This window comes from Aotus nancymaae, unplaced genomic scaffold (genome assembly GCF_030222135.1).
Source record: "Aotus nancymaae isolate 86718 unplaced genomic scaffold, 86718_ANA_hifiasm-v0.15.2.pri h1tg000003l, whole genome shotgun sequence".
Lineage (NCBI taxonomy): Eukaryota > Metazoa > Chordata > Mammalia > Primates > Aotidae > Aotus > Aotus nancymaae.
In genome coordinates this window covers 68,016,570-68,035,868 of record NW_026988414.1, presented here as the reverse complement: position 1 = coordinate 68,035,868, position 19,299 = coordinate 68,016,570, and the positions used below count along the sequence as shown (strand labels likewise).

Here is a 19,299-nt window from a genome sequence, read left to right as displayed (position 1 = left end):
TTGATCACAAGCCGTTGACCCGCTAAGCTGCTCCCCTCACTCTCTCCTTCCCTTGCAGTGGTTTCTAAAATCCCAAGTCCTCCAAGAAGCCTCCAGCCAGCTGGAGGAGAGAATTCAAGGGCCAGGCTCCCTTTGGGAATCCAGTCTGCCTTTGCATCCCCTGCCATACTTACCCTTGGCATGAATCTTGCCTAATAATCCGTTTTTGCACCCTCTGCCTGGGCCTACAGCCCGGTTTCTGGACGCCTTTTTGGTGAGCTGACATAGATGCTGTCTGTCTGAGCCGGCAACCCTGCAGGTCGGGGCTGGTGGGAAGAACTCTGCAGAAGATGCCCCCGGTATATTCACCGAGGTGCTTCATAAAGGGCTTTTGATGATGAGGACCATGATGCTGATGCCTGGGCTGCAGGAAGAGGAGGCAGCTGCCCATAGCAGGGCCGCTCAAGCCACCCCACCCCCATGCAGCCCACTTGGTGAGTCCCCGCTGAAAAACACCCCCACTGAGAAATCTGGACTGGTCAGGTGAAATACAGGCTATCAACCTGCCTGGAGTATTGTATTCCATCCACTAACAGTGGTAAGTGAGAAGATAATGAGGCCAGAGGGACAACAGCCCAGGATACAATCATAAGAGAAGAAAAGTTGAATTTAAACTGTATTCCTGCCACGATTACAAGAGCTTGGGAAATTTAAGTTTACACCATGGGGCAGAGGCTGGGAGGAACATAGAAAAGTGAAGCGTTTAATTTGTTGAGGTAGCAGGATTGCAGGAGACATTTTTTCCCCTTGGGTGTTGATTTAGACCAAGAGTTCTCAAGTCTGACACTATTGACACTTTGGGCCAGATAATTCTTTGTTGTGGGACCCACCTGTGCATCCTTTCCCAGCATCCATGGCCTCTATCTGCTAGACACCACTGGCTCACACTGTCGGCAGCTTATGCCTCCAAATTGTGATAACCAGAAACGTCTCCAGATATTGCCAGATGTACCCCGGGGGCAAAAGTCACCTCCAGGTAAGGACCACTGATTTAGATAAATGACAACATAACCTTTGAAAGGTAAATTATAAGGCCAGGCTCAGTGGCTCACGCCTGCAATCCCAGCACTTTGGGAGGCCAAGGCAGGCCGATCATGAGGTTAGGAGTTCAAGACCAGCCTGAAAAACATGGTGAAACCCTGTCTCTACTAAAAATACAAAATTAGTCCGGTGTGGTGGCGTGAGCCTGTAATCTCAGCTACTCGGGAGGCTGAGACAGGAGAATTGCTTGAACCCAAGAGGCGGAGGTTGCAGTGAGCCGAGATGGCACCATTGCACTCCAGCTTCAGCAAAAAAGAGCAAAACTCTGTTAATAAAAAGAAAGAAAGAAAGGTAAATTATAAATGAGTAGGATAATTGAAGCAAATAATAATAACGATAATATTAGTAATCACAACATAAATCAGGTCACAATAAATTGTAAAGCCTCTTCTTTGAATTTCTAAGGCTGTGAGGGAAGCTAGAGGGACTTCAATCTAGCCACCCATCTCTCATTTGGGGCGCCAAGTTTTTAGTGTAAGAGAGGTTCTCTGTTTAAAAAAAAATGCAATATATAATACCAGAGTGTGTGCTATCTCTCTCTCTCTCTCTTTTTTTTTTTTTTCTGAGACAGGATCTTGATCTGAAGCCCAGGCTGGAGTGCAGCGGTGCAATCATGGCTTACTCAAACTCTTGGACTCAAATGATCCTCCCACCTTGGTCACCTGAGTAGCCGGAACTACAGGAGTGCCGCCATAGTCAGCTAATTTTTTTTTTTTTTTGAGACAGAATTTCTCTCTTTCACCCAGGCTGGAGTGCAGTAGTGTGATCTCCATTCACTGAAACCTCTGCCTTCCGGGTTCAAGTGATTCTTCTGCCTCAGCCTCTCGAGTAGCTGGGATTACAGGTACACACCACCACACCCCGGCTAATTTTTGTGTGTTACTAGTAGAGACAGGGTTTTATCCAGTTGCCTAGACTGGTCTCAAACTCCTGACCTAAAGTGATCTTCAAAGGGCTGGGATTACAGGCGTGAGCTGAGCTGGGCCTAATTTTTTATTTTTTTAGAGACAGGGTCTCACTATGTTGCCCAGACTCATCTTAAACTCCTGGGCTCAAGTGATTCTCCCATCTTGGCCTCCTAAAATGCTGGGATTAAAGGTGTGAGCCACTGTGCCCAGGCTTGTGCTATTTTGGGGGGTTCCAAGTCAAGCAGTCACATGGAGCAGTTCTAAAGGTGAGGGGCTGCCAGAGTAGTGAGTCAAATCTGGGCCCCTGGGGTGCCACGTGGCCTTGAGAAGAGTGAAGCATTTAAGTGAAGCCGAGGCCCTGGGCCACACCTCTCAGGGCTTCCGTGTAAAATGAGATGGCTTGGCTAGCTGAAGGATCGGGACATTCCCTTCCAGCAGTAGCTCCAAGTTGTAGAGAGCCCTTAGTTCAGTTCTGGGTTAAACTGGTCAACTAGGACGAGGGGATATAATGAAGTTGGTTCATGGTCCAATGAAGAAATACTATGAATTAGGTTTGGGTCTTAGGTAATTAAAGCGATTTGTTCCAGTTTTTGGTTCACCATTCAATTCTGCTGATGTCCCGGGTTTACGGTGGACGGATTCCTATAATGGGCAGCAGGAATCTTGACTTGCAGATTTCTACTCCACCAAGGCTGATGACAAGGAGGCAAATAGGCCAGTGGCCTTCAGCCTTTGATCTTTGTGGATGAGGACGGCGCGTGCTTGGCGGGATTCGGAAGGCCCTCTAGCAGAAATAACAGCTCCCACACTGGGTCCATCCTTCTACCTTTCAAGCTTCTTTCTCTGTTCCTTTTAAGTTGTTGTTTCATAATTATTAATTAAAGCACTGGCCACTGGTTACAATGCAGACTCCAACAATCATTATTCACTCCTTCATATGAATTAGGCTAGCAGATCCTATAAATCAAGAGACATTTGTGACAAGGGGCCAGTGAGAGCAGAAACATTTCAGAGCACTGGGTATGTGCGGGCGGTCGCCTGCAGGGAGGAGGCCAGGCAGGGCTGCAGGAGAGCACAGACTCCGTGACAGCCACAGCGGCAGTGGCTGAACACAAGCTGGAGGAAAAGACCACTCCGTTTGTGACTATTTCCCTTCTCTCTGCGGGTCCCGGCATTCTGGCAGGCAAAACTAGGGGGATTGATCTTGTCAAAAGCTAGTGAGGAACATGAGGGAAATCCGTACACTGGACAACTTGGCTTTATTTAGGAATCTGGCCCCAGACCTAGGGAGAATATTTTGCCACCAAAGCCAGGGCTGTGTCCAGATTAAAAGAACCTGCCTCCATCTGACCTGCTCTGCTGACCCCAGACAGGACTGGGAAAGCCAGTATTGGCCGTGCAAGAGGGGCAGGATTTAAAGCAGCCTTTCCAAAAAAAAAAAAAAAAAAAAAAAAAAAGGCAAATGGATAAAGGATAATAAAAGGAGTCCCTCTGTCCCAGGACAGTGATGTTCCAGCTTAGAATAAGAAGACCGGCGTGCCCCTGCCCTCCCCAGCTTGAACCTCTGTCTACTGAACCCCATTATCAGTTCTTAGTTGCACTCCCGCTCTGAGCTTCTGTGAGCACAGGAAAGGACAAACATTCTCTCCGTCTTCCCACTCTAGCCTTAGCAAAGTGCTTTGCAAAGAGCAGGACTTCGTAGAACGCATGGTACATACATCAAAACGACAAACTAAATATTTGAAAACAATTTTGTATTCCAAACCCAGTTTGACCCCAAAGGAAAACTGCAATCATTTCCTCAACAATTTGTAGCTTGGCCTCATTTCTAAGCAGCCCCAAGTAAGCAGGTTCCTGCTTATTTGCACAGCAGAATTGATCTGTAGGACTCCACCTTGCATCCCTAGTTGCAGGCTGGGCAATTTAGAGTGAAATGACATCAAATCATATGCAGCCTGTTATTTAGAAGTGAGAACCTCCAGGAACTCGGAGTGTAAGGGCACATCAGCAAGTTTTCCCTTTCAGTTCCTGCCTTAGGCTCAGCATCCCGGAAAGCCTTCTTGCATGACCAAGACTTGCATGCACCTGCTAACCCATGCCTATAATTTCACTGTGACAGTTTCAAGCCTTCGGTTTTTCTAGCTATTAAACGGCAAACCATCTGGGGAAAATAACTGGGCATTTTTGGCCAGCTGTAAATAAGAGCAGATTTTGATAGCAGGGAAGGAGAAGAAGCCGAGTGGGACCAGGGGGCCTCAGGCATTATTAACGTGAATTCTGCATTTCCTGCTCACTGAATCCTCACGACCAGCTTGTGAGGAAGAGTCTTTCATTGTCCCCATTTCACAGAAAAGGAAACCAAGGCCAGGAGAGGTTAGGGCATTTATTCAAGTTCTTAAAAGTAACAGAAGCAAAGCTGAAACCTAAATTCAGACAACAGATTCCATTCCCTGTCCTCTGGGCACTGTCCTTTATTGCTGCCCCTGGGGAGGGCTCTGTCGAGAGATAAAAACCCTTATCCCCTGGCCTGTACTGTGATTTTGGACTGTGACATACTTCCCTGAGCCTTAGCTTCTTCGTTACAGTGCCATTATGAGCTAAATCTAGGAGGGAACTGCGTCCCTCCCAAAATTTGTCTGTTCAGTTAAAGTCCTAACCCCCAGGACCTCAGATGCAACTGCAGAGATAAAGTCTTTCAAGAGGCCATCAGCGAAGGCCCTAATCCAGTCTGCCTGGTGTCCCTGACAAGAAGGGGAAATTTTGAATTCACAGAGAGACACCAGGGATAAGCACCCACAGAGTGGTGACCCCGTGCAGGGGCAGCAAGAGTGGCCATCTGTGAGCCAAGAGAGAGGCTTCGGAGGAAACCGCCCTGTCCACACCTTGATCTGGAACACCTTTCAGTCTCCAGAACTGCAAGAAAATAATTTTCTGTTGTTTAGACCACTTTTTATTATGGCAGCCCCAGCAAACTAATACAAGCCATGAGGTTGTGCAAGCCAGTGCCTCCCGAACTTTCTTCTGCAGGTGTCTGTAGGCCACCTGGGCATCTTACTGCAGTGTGGTGGCTGAGGTGAGAGTCTGCAGTTCTAACCAGCTCCCAGGGCCTGCTGATGCTGCAACTGCCTCTGGCTTCAAAGCCAGACTCCCACCCCAGCATTGTGCTGTCACTTCCCTGCCCAGAATCCAGTTCCTACAGAAGAGGAAGTTCCCACTACGTAAGCTGGACAAGGTGACAGGGAAAACCAGGACAGGGAATAATTAGAGGCCAGTGGGGAGTCTGGTGAGGTATTTGCTGGCAGAGGGCAGTGGAAGAATGGGAGGGAAAAGGGGGAGGCCATGCATTGCTGCAGCAATTATTATTATTATTATTTTTATTTATTTTGAGACAGAGTCTCACTCTGTCACCCAGGCTGGAGTGCAGTGGTGCGATCTCAGCTCACTGCAGCCTCCACCTCCTGAGTTCAAGTGATTCTTGTGCCTCAGCCTCCCAAATAGCTGGGACTACAGGCGCGTGCCACCACACCCAGCTACATTTTTGTATTTTTAGTAGAGACGGGGTTTCACCCATGTTGGTCAGGCTGGTCTCAAACCCCTGACCTCAGGTGATCCACCTGCCTCGGCCTCCCAAAGTGCCGGGATTACATGCCTGAGCCACTGTGCCCAGCCTTGTAACCTGCGGCAATTGTAACCTGTCATTTGCTGAGTACCTGCAGTGCACCAGGCCTTAGGCTGAACAATATGCCACGTCCCCTGCGGGATCATGCTTAGTTCCCACAGGAGAGAAATACTTAGGCTCTTAATTAAAAGAGCATAAAACAACACTTGCACATCACACACATGCAATTACTAGAACTTTAAACAGGCTTAATCAATAGCCAAGCATTGTTGGTACATGACAATTACAGGAAAATGCCAATTTACAACACTGGGTGTGATGTTTTTTAAAAAATAATGTGTCCAATATTCAGTCAAGCATAAGAATGCTTTTTATACACGCAGCACAATATTTACAGAAGACAATGGTAAGTCTCTATTAGCTGAACATGTAAGATGGATAAAAAGTAATGAAATAAATGATCAATGTCAGGGATGGAGGAACCAAAGGATATTAATAATTTAATGGACAATGGACAATAAAGTGAAAAAAATGATACACAAAATACCTTTAAAAAGTAAATAGCGCTGGGCACAGTGGGTCACACCTGAAATCTCAGCACTTTGGGAGGCTGAGGTGGGCAGATCACTTGAGGTCAGGAGTTCGAGACCAGCCTGGCCAACATGCTGAAACCCCATCTCTACTAAAACTACAAAAATTAGTCGGACCTGGTGGCAGTGCCTGAGGTCCCAGCTACTCTGGAGGCTGAAGTAGGAGAATTGTTTGAACCGGGAGGCAGAGGTTGCAGTGAGCTGAGATTGTGCCATTACACTCCAGCCTGGTCAACAAAGGGAGACTGTCTCAAAAAAAAAAAAAAAAAAAAAAAACGAGGTAGATAAGACTCAGGCAGTGAGTAATAGGGAAGAAAAGTCCCACTAAATGACTAGCATTATAGACAGTATTGATCTACAGAAGAAGAAAGTAAGAAAGTTGATATAACAGAGTAATTCCATCAGATTTACATTTGTTCTAAAAATGCAGTCTTTGATTTAAGAAGTAGAAAACTTATTTTCAGTTTTAGGCATTGATATCACAAGCTGCCATGGGCAAGCTTGTGATAACAGTATACCATGGTTGGTAAGTCTGCAGGAGGCAGAATAATGGCTCCCCAACGACGTTCACATCCTAATTGCCAGAACCAGTGAATATGTTAGGTTACACAGTAAAGGGGTATTAATGTCCCAGGTGAAATTAAAGTTGCTAATCCACTGACCTTAAAATAGGGAGAGTCTCTGGTTACTCAGGTGGGCCCAGTATAATCAAAAGATCCTTAAAAATGGAAGATGGGGCCAGGTGCAGTGGCTCACACCTGTAATCCCAGCACTTTGGGAAGCTGAGGTGGGTGCATCACGAGGTCAAGAGATCTAGACTATCCTAGCCAACATGGTGAAATCCCATCTCTACCAAAAATACAAAAATTAGCTGGGTGTGGTGGCACGTGCCTATAGTCTCAGCTACTTGGGAGGCTGAGGCAGGAGAATAGCTTGAACCCTGGAGGCAGAAACTGCAGTGAGCCAAGATCGTGCCACTGCACTCCAGTCTGGCAACAGAGCGAGACTTCGTCTCAAAAAGAAAAGGAAGATGGAGGCAGAAGAAGAGACTCACAGGGAGAAGTGACTACAGAATAAGGTCCAGAGAGATGCAACGTTGCTAATGTGAAGATGGAGGAAGGGGCCAGCAACTAAAGAGAGCAGTCAACCTCTAGGAGCTGGAAAGGCAAGGAAACAGATTCTCCCCAACAGCATCCACCAGAACTTAGATCTTACCCAACGGGCCCCATGTCAGACTTGCAACCTACAGGACTGTAAGATCATATGTTTGTTCGTTTTCAGAGCCACTAAGTTTGTGGTAATTTGTTACAGCAGCAATAGAAAACTAATGCAAGGTCAGAATTTGACCAAAAATCCAAAAGTATTCTTAGTGCTGAGTATGGTGGCCCGTGGTTTGAATTGCTTACCAGGAGAACTGATTGGGCTCTCAATTAAAACATAAAGCATCGCTTGCACACAACACGCATGCCATCATTAGAACTTCAATAGGCTGAATTAATAGCCATTGTTGGTATGAAACAATTACAGGCAAATGCCAACTTACAACAATGGTGTGATGTTTTTTAAAAAATAATGTGTCCAATATTCAGTCAAGCATAAGAATGCTTTTCGTTTTGTTTTTTGTTTTGTTTTTCAGTGCAGTGGCGTGATCTCGGCTCACTGCAACCTCTGCCTCCTGGATTCAAGTGATTCTTCTGCCTCAGTCTCCCAAGTAGCTGGGATTACAGGCATGCACCACCACACTCAGCAAATTTTTGTATTTTTAGTTCTAAAATTAGGGGTTTCACCACATTGGCCAGATAGGTCTTGAACTCCTGACCTCAAGTGATCCACCCACCTTGGTTTCCCAAAGTGGTGAGATTACAGGCATGGCCACTTCGCCTGGCCAAGAATGCTTTTTGTACGTAGAGCACAATATTTGCAGAAGACAAATTTCTTCTGGACGAACATGATGGCTTTAAAAGTATCCTTAGTGCTGGGTATGATTGCACATGGTTTGAATTGCTTCCTAAAATTGATTAGGCTCTCAATTAAATTTTCTATGGAATAGTTCAAAGATTATATATGACATTTTCTGAATCTTCCCCCAAATGGGACATCTTGCTAATGCACATAACAAATTTGACCTTAACTACTCGTATTCACACAGTGAGAATAACAAATCTGTGCTGTTAAACACTTAGGCAAGATATAGGATGATGGGAAGAAATCAGTGTAACAGAAAAATTCTATTTTTAGTGGGAAATAACAATAATTTTGAATTTGAGCTCTCAACGGACATTTGTTATGAGATAATGTTAGCAAAAGCCTACCAAAAAATCTAGGTTTGGCTATTTCATTTTTAAAGGGATTAAAAATACATATTTATTGTGTTAAATATGTATAGGACTTTTCTAAACCAAAGGAGTCACACATAAAATACATCATAAAGGTGACATTCCAATAAGATAAAATCCAGAAAAGGAAACAAAAATGTCTGTGGACTAAGAAAGAGAAGACTCATACAAATCATCCTGAAGTGAATTTGTATAGGAATTATTTCTCTGGACGTTGTAGACTGAGGTATCATTTTGGCTGAGTAAAATCCTACTGTTTTCAGTTTTCTTTATACTACGTCTTTATAATATATTTTTCCTTACTAAAATAGTCAGATGAATACTAATCTAGATATTACTTTGAGGGAGTAAAGATAGCAAGATGAGATGATAATCTATATGGAATTAAAATACTTAATATTTTTTCTACTTAATATAATTATCATATGTTGCAGCCTCACTATAATGTTTGAACTTCATATGAAAAACTTATAATTTTCCTGCTCAAACTGGCTTCAATTTTTATTAAAAAAAAAAGAAAAAAATTATAATTCATTTCTGATTCAAAATGTGGCCTTAAGAATTTTTTTTGGTAATTCCAGTTGTTTTACTTCAGCAAAACTGAACAGAATCTCAGCAAAATTTCTCCCAAATGAAATTAATTTGAGAAACAAAACGAAGAACTACAAGGACTCAGAAATAGTGGTTTAATTTAACATCATTGTCAATAGAACACAAATTGTATAATAATATTGATTACAATACTATAACTCAATTTTGCTGAAATGAAGGAATAAAATAAATTATGTGGAATAAACACATAATAATTTATAAATTATGTATGCTTTTCTTTTATTACTCTTTCAAACATAAGCAATTCATCAACATTTAGACATGTGCAATAATAATTAAACTCAATTGTGTTTCATATTTTACTGACTTCTGCTATATAAAAATCAGAATTTTCCTTTTTCTGTCCTTATAAAGGGGCATTTGTCAAGGTAGAATAGAACCACTTTACATAACTGTTTGTTGGCTTCATTTATAACTTTTAAGTATTTAGACATATAGCCTATGGCCTGCATTTGTTCCGCTGATTCAGAGTCAGCGTACGTTAAAGGCAGGTCCAGTTTCATTTGATCATCATGAAAGCATGGCAAGGTAGGGGATTGTTGACTCATTTGACAAATAAGAAAACCGAAGCTCAGTGAGATGCAGTTTCCAAGGCCATGATAAATAGCAGAACCAAGACGCAAACCCTAATCTTAAATTGAAAAACCCATGTGTGCTTCACAGTATCCAGCTGGCGGAGCTAAGGATTGCTGCAAACATATTTTATAGAAATGCTAAGTGCCATAAAAGTTTTCAGAAGGAAGCGATGAAGGAAGGACCTGGAAGAATGGCTGGGGGACTCCAGTTCTGGCTGAATGATGGTCGATTAGATGTTACGAAGGATCCTTCTGACTAATGCAATTAATATGCTGTCTGGCACATGCATCGTATGCCAATGTATCGGCAAAATGACACCAAAGTAAGGAAGTCACAAAGCCCCCAAACAGAGGGAATCCAGGAACCCCGTGAGGTAAGGTGCATTCACCGTCAGAGTCTCTGCTGCCAGATTTTGTAAACAAGAGATGAAACCCAAGGCCCATCAAAGGCCGGGAATCTAATAGGAGACTTTGCCGATAAAGCTAGCAGTCTAAAGATAAGTGAGTGTGAAATAAATTCAACCAGGCAGAAGAGGACGATAAGGAAAGTTGTTTCTCTGAAAAATAAAAAAATCTCTCAAGATTCAGAACCATCAACTAGTCTTTAAATGGGTTTGTGTTTAAGCCCCTACTACTTTTGTGGTCCAAGAAATCTCAAGTGAAAAAACTGAAGTAAGTACAAATAGAAAGAGGTCAAAGTTTCATAGTCCCCTCAGGTAAGTAACAAAAGCAAACACAAATCCTCACTGAAGAATTTCTACTTTTTTTTTTTTTTTGAGATGGAGTCTTGCTCTGTCACCTAGGCTGGAGTGCAGTGGCGCAATTTTGGCTCACTGCAACCTCCACCTCCTGGGTTCAAGAGATTCTCCTGCCTCAGCCTCTTGAGTAGCTGGGATTATAGGCACCTGCCACCATGCCCAGCTAATTTTTGTAATTTTAGTAGAGACAGGGTTTCACCATGTTGGTCAGGCTGATCTCAAACTCCTGACCTCAGGTGATCCACTCACCTTGGCCTCCTAAAGTGGCTAGGATTACAGGTGTGAGCCACCACACCTGGCCAGATTTCTACTTTAACACAGGCATGCACACATAGGGAAAGAAAACACCATGAGTGAGAAACAGAAGAACAGTAGATGGCAGAGACAGAGATCAAAGAATAAATACTAAAATATAAAATAACTGTGTTTAACATATTTAAAAAAATAACTTAGCCAAACGTGGTGGCTCACACCTCTAATCACAGCACATTGGGAGGCTAAGGTGGGCAGATCACAAGGTCAGGAGATCGAGACCATCCTGGCCAACATGGTGAAATCCTGTTTCTACTAAAATATAAAAAATCAGCCAAGCATGGTGGCACGTGCCTGTAGTCCCAGCTACTCAGGAGGCTGAGGCAGGGGAATTGCTTGAACTCAGGGGGCAGAGGTTGCAGTGAGCCAAGATTGTGCCACTGCACTCCATTCTGGTGACAGAGCAAGACTCCGTCTAAAAAAAAAAAAAAAGAAATAGCTTAAAGATAAACAGGAAACAAGCGAATTTGAAAAGAACAGGTTGGGCATAGTGGCTCAACACTGTAATGCCAACACGTTGGGGGTCGTTGTGGGGTGGATTGTTTGAGCCCAGGAGTTTGAGACCAACCCAAGGCCACACAGTGAGACACCCCCATCTCTATGAAATTTTTTTAAACATTAGCTGGGTGTGGTGGAGCACAGCTATAGTCCCAGCTATTGTGAAGGCTAAGGCAGGAGTATTGTTTGAGGCCAGGAGTTCAAGGCTACAGTAGGCCATGATTGCACCACGGCACTCCAGCCTGGGTGACAGAGCAAGATCGTATCTCAAAGCAAAGAGCCTAATATAACTGTTAAAAATTAAAATACAATAACTGAAATTTACAAGACATCAAAGGAATAAATAATGCACTAGATCTGTCTGAAGAGAAAATTAGTCAACTGAAAGATCCAGAGAAAGTATCCAGAATGCAGTCCAGAGAAAGTAATAGATAGAAAATATGAAAAAGCAAATAAGAGACATGGAGAACATTTTTGCAGAAGGAGAAAATATAAATGGTTTTGATGTGCTATTTGAAGAAATAACTGATACATTTCCAGAATTATTGAGTCATCAGTCTTCAGATCCAAGAATTTAAGTAGACAGTTGGTGTTCACCAAATATTCCATGTGCTTTCCTACATTCCTCAGACTTTCTCAAAGTTAGGTTGAAGCCATGTGACTATTTCCAGTTAATGTTACTTCTAGGCCAGAACAGTTAAAAGTAGAGGCCAGGCACAGTGGCTCACGCCTGTAATCCCGGCACTTTGGGAGGCTGAGGCAGGCAGATCACCTGCAGTCAGGAGTTCGAGATCAGCCTGGCCAACATGGTGAAATCCTGTCTCTAATAAAAATACAAAATTAGCCGGGCATAGTGGTGCATGCCTGTAATCCTTGCTACATGGGAAGCTGAAGCAGGAGAATTGCTTGAACCTGGGAGGTAGAGGTTGCAGTGAGCCCAGATTGCACCACTGCACTGCAGCCTAAGTTACAGAGCAAGACTCCGTCTCAAAAAAAGAAAGAAAGCCTTTCAGAGGGACTCTTCAGAACTGAGCCACTCTTTGCTTCATGGGAATTGCTTTTGGCCAATGGGCACTAGTTTTATTCCTCCCCAGGGGCTGTACGCATCCACTAATGATGGACCAAGTTCCTGGCCTCCTTTTCCCATTTGGGACACCTCTGCAAGGCCAACTAACGTCCAGAGCTCCTGAGTGACTGGTGGAGGCTTCTAATGCAGCTTCTCCTTCTGCACAATCCTGCCCCCTCACATCCTCGCAGGTGTCGTTTCTGAGAATACTCCCCCATAAACTTCCTGTGCCCAAATCTTTTTCTCAAAGTCTGTTTCTGAGGAAACTAACTTTCTCTTCTCCCTCTCCCATCCAAACTCAAACCCGGACCAGCCCTGCCTAGTTTCTGAGATCAGGCAAGATGCACATGTTCAGGGTGATGTGGTTGTAGACCTGCGCTTCCCGCTTCTGGGATGACTGTGGAGGCTGCACGTTCCGGAAGGAGCAGCCAGGAGATGGTGGATCTTCCATCTGCCTGGGTATCTCAGTCCCTCACTGACCACTTAGCTATGTAGTGTGATGTGAAATAACCTTTGCTATGTTAAGTCACTGAGCTATCTGGGGTGTTTTTTTTTTTTTTTTTTTTTTTTTTTTTGAGATGGAGTCTTGCTCTGTCACCAGTCTGGAGTGCAGTGGCACTATCTCGGCTCACTGCAACCTCCACCTCCCAGGTTCAAGTGATTCTCCTGCCTCAGCCTCCTGAGTATCTGGGACTACAGGTGCGCCACCATGCCCAGATAATTTTTGTATTGTTGGTAGAGACAGGGTTTCTCTTGACGTGATCCGCACGCCTCGGCCTCCCAAAGTGCTGAGATTACAGGCGTGAGCCTCCACGCCCGGCCTGTCTGGGGTAATTTTTAACTCAGCATAGCCTGACTATGTCTAGTACAGCTATTCATGTAAAATAGCTGAAGTGATCACTAAACTAATCCACATAGAGCATATTTCTAACACATTAATTATATGACAGGTGGAAGGAAAAAACAGAACATGAAAAGAAAAAGAGATGAATGTAAAAATCAATCCAAAGAAAGCAAGGGAAAGAAGGGACACATAGAGAAAACATGACAGAAGCATCTGAGACAATGAAAATAAATGTGGATATCAATAATCATTATAAATAGAAGTAGACTAAACTGTCAGGTAAATGACAAATATCGTCAAACTAAATAAAATCTCGCCATGTGCTGTTTACACAAGACACGGTTTAAATATAAACATGAGGAAGAATTGAAAGTCAAAGGAAGGAGCTAAGCCAAACAAATAATAACAAAAGCTAGAGTAGTTATATCAATATCAGATGCATTCCGAGGCAAAAGCATTACTAGATGCAATCACTACAAAATCATACCTTTACATCACCAGAAAGATAGAAGGTGGGACAATTATAAACTTGGATATACCTAAAAATACAGGCTCACAATACATAAAGCAAAAAAATAACATACAAGAAGTAATTTACAAATTTGCCACCATAGTAGAAGATTTTAACACATCTCAATTATGGATAGATGAAGTGGAACAAAATCAGTAAAAACTAAAGATATTTGATCTATGGACAAACATGAAATACTTCCCCCAACAACTGGAGACTATACATTATTTATAGGCACACTTAGAAGATTTATGAAAATTATTCATGTGGTAGGCCATCAAGCTAGTCTGAACAAACGTCAAGGATTGGAATAATCCTTTTGGTCAGAGGGCTTATTCTCTGACCAAGATCAATTAAGTTAAATCAATAGTATAAAAACTCCACATACTTGGAAGCATAGAGTTATTACCATACGATCCAGCAACTCTATTCCTGGGTGTACACCAAAGAGACTAATAAACTTGTCCACCTAAATGACTTGTACATGAATGTTGACGGCAGCATATTTACAATAGCCAAAAAAATAGAAACAACTCGCCTATTCATCAGCTAATGAATAGATAAACAAACTATGGTATATCCATTCAATAGACTACTATTTGGCCATTCAAACAAAGTAATGATAGATGCTACAGCATAGATGAACCTTGAAAACATCATGCTAAGTGAAAGAAGATAGTAAGAAAAGGCCATATATTGCACAATTCCATGTGTGTGAGATTTCCACAACAGGCAAATCCATACGGACAGAAAGTAGTTAGGTGGTTGCCAGGAACTGAGGGGAATAGAAATTAGCGGCTAATGGGTACAGTTCTTTCTGGGGTGATGAAAATCATGGTGATGGTTTTGTGCAACATACACTCTGTGTGTTCAACATATTAAAACCCACTGAATTGTATACTTTTACAGAGTGGATTTTATGACATGTGAATTGTATCTCAACAAAGTTGTTATAAAAAAATCTTCCCATCAAGAAAATTCAGTTGTAGGGCCAAGTTGTTCCCTGTACAACTCCAGAGGTTGCCAGTCAGGTAGACTAAAAGGGAAATGGTGCCCCCTTAGAGTTGGGCAATATGGTAATTTCACAGATAAATTCTACCAACCACTCAGGAATGTGTAATTCTAATATCACATATTTCTCCCTGTAGAATAAATAGGCAGCAACCTCCAGCTCACTTGTGGTTGGCATAAACTGCATCCCAAGTCTAGGCAAGGACAGCGTAAGAAGGAAACATTACAGGCCAACTCATTAAATAGATTTAAGGATCCTAAAGCAAATATTAGCCAACGGATTCTGGCAATAGATTAAAGAGATATTGCATGATAATCAAGCAGTATTTAAACCAGAACAAAAGATTGGTTTAACATTGGCAAATCAATGTAATTGCCATGTTAACAACTTAAATGAATCATATATGATCATCTCAAAAGATATTGATAGGAAACAAGAGTTTTGTAAAATTCATAAGGGAGGCTGGGCATGGTGGCTCACGCCTGTAATCCCAGCACTTTGGGAGACCAAGGCCGGTGGACCACCTGAGGTCAGGAGTTTGAGACCAGACTGGCCAACATGGTGACATAGAGACAATCCTGTCTCTACTAAAAAGACAAAAATTAGCCGGGCATGGTGGCGCTTGCCGGTAGACCCAGATACTAGGGAGGCTGAGGCATGAGAATCACTTGAACGCAGGAGGCAGAGTTTGCAGTGAGCCAAGATTGCACCAACGCACTCCAGCCTGGGTGAGAGAGAAAGACCCTGTCTCAAAAATAAATAAATAAATGAAAAAATCCTAGCAAACTAGGAATATAAAGTGACACCCTTAATCTGATAAAGAATTAAAAGATTACTTATACACATTCACACACATACACACACACACAGCTGAAAGCATTTTTCATTAAAACCAAAAACAATACAAAGATGCCTGCTATCACAACTCCTATCATATATATAATTTTTATCATATATATAAAAATATATAATTTTTTGAGACAGAGTGCTGATTGCCTTACAATTACCCACCTCAGCATCCCAAAGTGCTAGGATTACCCGGCTCCTATCATATTTTAATAAGCTACCAGGTGATTCTGATGTTGGTGAGCCAAGCACCCTCTCTGAACAACACCGGGCTGGAGAAACTAGCCATTGAGATGGCTCTTGTTCCCAGTGGCTGAGCCCGCTACCAAACACCACTGCCAGCCACTGATCTGGCTATGCTTCCTTTGTTCATAATAATCCCACTGTTCTATTTTATTTTTCTTGGATCTTCACAATTGCCCCGTGAGACTGACTTAGCAAAAGTCACCTCCGTTTTACAGATAAGAACACTGAGGCTAAGGTTATGACTGTGTGGCAAAGCTGCAGGGCAGGTCTGGAAACAGCACTGCATTCCCTCTCTGTGCAGACCACCGCCTCAGGAAATCCTCCTGTCCACGTCCTTAAACTAAGGCATCTGGGACTATGGGATGTGTTTACCTGTAGCCTGTGAGTCAAGGCAGTAGTTCATTAAAGATTAGCAATTTGGCCAAGCGTGGTGGCTCACGCCTGTAATCTCAGAACTTTGGGAAGCTGAGGCAGGCGGATCACTTGAGGTCCAGAGTTTGAGACCCAGCCTGGCCAACATGGTGAAACCCTGTCTCTACTGAAAAATACAAAAATTAGCCAGGCCTGGTGGTGTGCGCCTGTAGTCCCAGCTACTTGGGAGGTTGAGGCAGGAGAATCGCTTGAATCTGGGAGGTGGAGGTTGCAGTGAGTCACAGTCACGCCACTGCATTCCAGCCTGGGCAACAGAGCGAGACTCTGTCTCAAAAAAAGGAAAAACAGGTTAGCAATTTGACATTCAACGTCCTTGTTTCCTGGCAAAGTGTCATGCCATGTTGCATATGAACTTGTCATCATTTTTCTAGAACTGTTTTGTGTCTAAATGAGGTCTGTGTTGGAATCAACATCTAGAGAATTATTCCACTCCTTGAGGTTTTGTTCACACCTTTAATGACCCTCTAATGTACCCAGGCCTAGTTTTGGACACAAGGAAGACTAACTATTATGAGGCATACACACAAGTTCTGCCTTCTGAAGCAAGAGAGAAACTGCCCTTTTCCGTGAACAATCTGTCGGCCAGGAATGCACCAAGGAGGTGCACCAAGGATTACAACTCTGATGATGCAGGGAAGTGGACACACCATCCCCTATTGATGGCTGAGGCTCAGAGAGGGTAGTGAAGTGGCCCAGGCCACACAGCTGGCTGATACACAAGAGGAGAGGCAGCTGAACAGAGCAGCCTGCAGAGGTCCAACCAACAGCTGAAGGAGCCTGGAGAAAGGAGCAGTCACCTGTCACTCCATAAAGAAGGAAGCTAGAAAGGGGAGCACATGGTGGGGAGAGAAAGGCCTTCTTCAAACAGAAATCAAGACAAGTGAAGGTTGCATCTGCTGGGGAGAATAAAGAGAAGAGGGTCTGTGGATGGGACGTGGTGGGAGAGGTGGGGAGGGGTCAGGTTGGTGAAGATGGTGAATACCAGTCCGGGGAGCTGGGGTTTGGGTCTATGGACAGGGCTTCTGAAGTCTCCTGCCAGCATGCTCTACCCCTCAAAGTGCTCTAGAGAGCCTAGGAGAGAATGATAATAATGACAACCAACATCACTAACTGTTCACCACGTGCCAGGCACTTCACTTGGGTTATCTGATTTAATTCTCACAACCCCAACAGGCAGATACTATTGTCATTCCCATTTTACAGATGCAAAAGCTAAAGTAGAGAGATTATCTTGCTGGAGGCCCCTCTAAAAACCAAGTATTGGAACCCCCAGAGCCCACCAAAGGTAAGTTTTAACAATTGTATGAAGTCTCCTATTTTAAATACTCACGTAAAGTGTGTATTTCTTCTTTAATACATGTGCATCTGTTTTATTTTTATTTTTTGAGATGGAGTTTCACTCTTGTTGCCCAGGCTGGAGTGCAATGGCATGATCTCGGCTCACCGCAACCTCTGCCTTCTGGGTTCAAGCAATTCTCCTGCCTCAGCCTCCTGAGTAGCTGGGATTACAGGCATACACCACCATGCCCGGCTAATTTTTTATTTTTAGTAGAGACGGGGTTTCTCCCTGTTGGTGAGGCTGGTCTTGAACTCCCGACCTCAGGTGATCCACCCGCCTCAGCCTCCCAAAGTGCTAGGATTACAGGTGTGAGCCACCTCACCTGACCACATCTCTTTTAATACTAATGAATGTCTTTGCCCCCAAATTCTCAGGTGAAACTACCCTCCAGGCAGAGGCACTGTATTTTCTCTATGGCTTCATAAACCCTGGGCATGATGCCCAAAAACCCAATAGTGGATGCTGGAGCCCAAGGAAGATTTTGAAGCAAATAGTGGATGCAAGGTGTGGTGTTGGCTTTCTGCCTCTAGCTAGTGCCATTTCACTAAAAGATATTATCATCCCCATAACGTACAAAAAACTGGACAGAGAGGACCTGTTCATCTTTCTCCCTTAGCCTCTGTTAGGGTTGTCCAGCCCTGACATTCAGGATCTCCATGCATTCAGATTCTCAGCCGGTTACCCAAAGGACCTATCGATACCACTCTGGCCCCTTCGCTTCTTTCCTAGGGACATACTCTGAGCCCAATCCTGACCAAAATGTCCACAAAGATGTCTAAGCAGACTCCCATAACCTCTACCCACAAAAGGCTCCCCATGCCCCGCCCATCACCACCTGCCCCGTCATCTCCCATCTCCGGGCCTTTGTTCACACTGCTCCTTCCACCTGGAATGCTCTCCCCATCTCCACAATCCTGTCCATCCATCAAAATCTGTCCTCCAGATCACCCACTTCACAAAGCCTTCCCTGATCCCTTCCTCCCTGATATCATTTGGCTCTGTGTCCCCAAATCTCATCTTAAACTGTAATTCCCTCAATCCCCACATGTCGAGGGAGGACCCTGGTGGGAGGTTATTGGATCTTGGGGGTGGGGTCCCCCAAACTGTGAGTGAGTTCTCACGAGATCTGATGGTTCTTTAAGTGTCTGACAGTTCCTCCTTTACATCACTCTCTCTCTCCGTCCTGCCTGCTGCTATGTAAGACGTGCCTCTTCCCTAATGATTGTAAGTTAACCTGAGGTCTCCCCAGCCATGAGGAACCGTGAGTCAATTAAACCTCTTTTCTTTATAAACTACCCAGTCTCAGGCAGTTCTTTATAGCAGTGTGAGAATGGACTAATACACTCCCCCATGATGGAAGTGACCAGTCCCTTCTCTGAAACAATCACCCTGTCTTAAGTAGACCCTAACCCACTCTAGGAAAGAATTTCTCGTGCACATTTAAACATCTTCCTGACCAACACATGAGCCATGCAAGGACAGGATTTGTATGTAATTATTCTCCGAATCCCTTGCACATGGTAGGCAGTCAATACAAATTTCATGAGTTAATAAATTCAAGAATCACACTGTATACCCACTAATCACAGCTGCTAATGCTCTGTGGGTAGAACCAACTAGCAAAGTGCCCCAGGAAGAGAAGGTGATGACCCTGTGAGAGCAGAGGCAGGCGCTCTGCCCAGTGTCATTGGAGCTGGCCACACGTGTAGATTGCG

General features: G+C 43.8%; 1 protein-coding gene across 10 annotated transcripts in view; it reads right to left on the bottom strand.

The window, feature by feature from the left end:
- The window catches only part of PAQR5 (progestin and adipoQ receptor family member 5), a 92,304-nt gene that overhangs the window by 23,159 nt on the left and 49,846 nt on the right, over positions 1–19,299 (bottom strand). The window contains exon 6 of one of the 10 annotated variants that reach the window (XM_064382158.1): positions 174–2,945. The exons of 8 other annotated variants lie outside the window; for them this stretch is intronic. In XM_064382158.1, coding sequence (XP_064238228.1) covers positions 174–182 — 9 coding nt within the window. In that variant the 5' untranslated portion in view covers positions 183–2,945. The remainder of the gene's footprint in view (positions 1–173; positions 2,946–19,299) is intronic. One more of the 10 variants, XM_012451340.2, reaches the window with a different exon arrangement.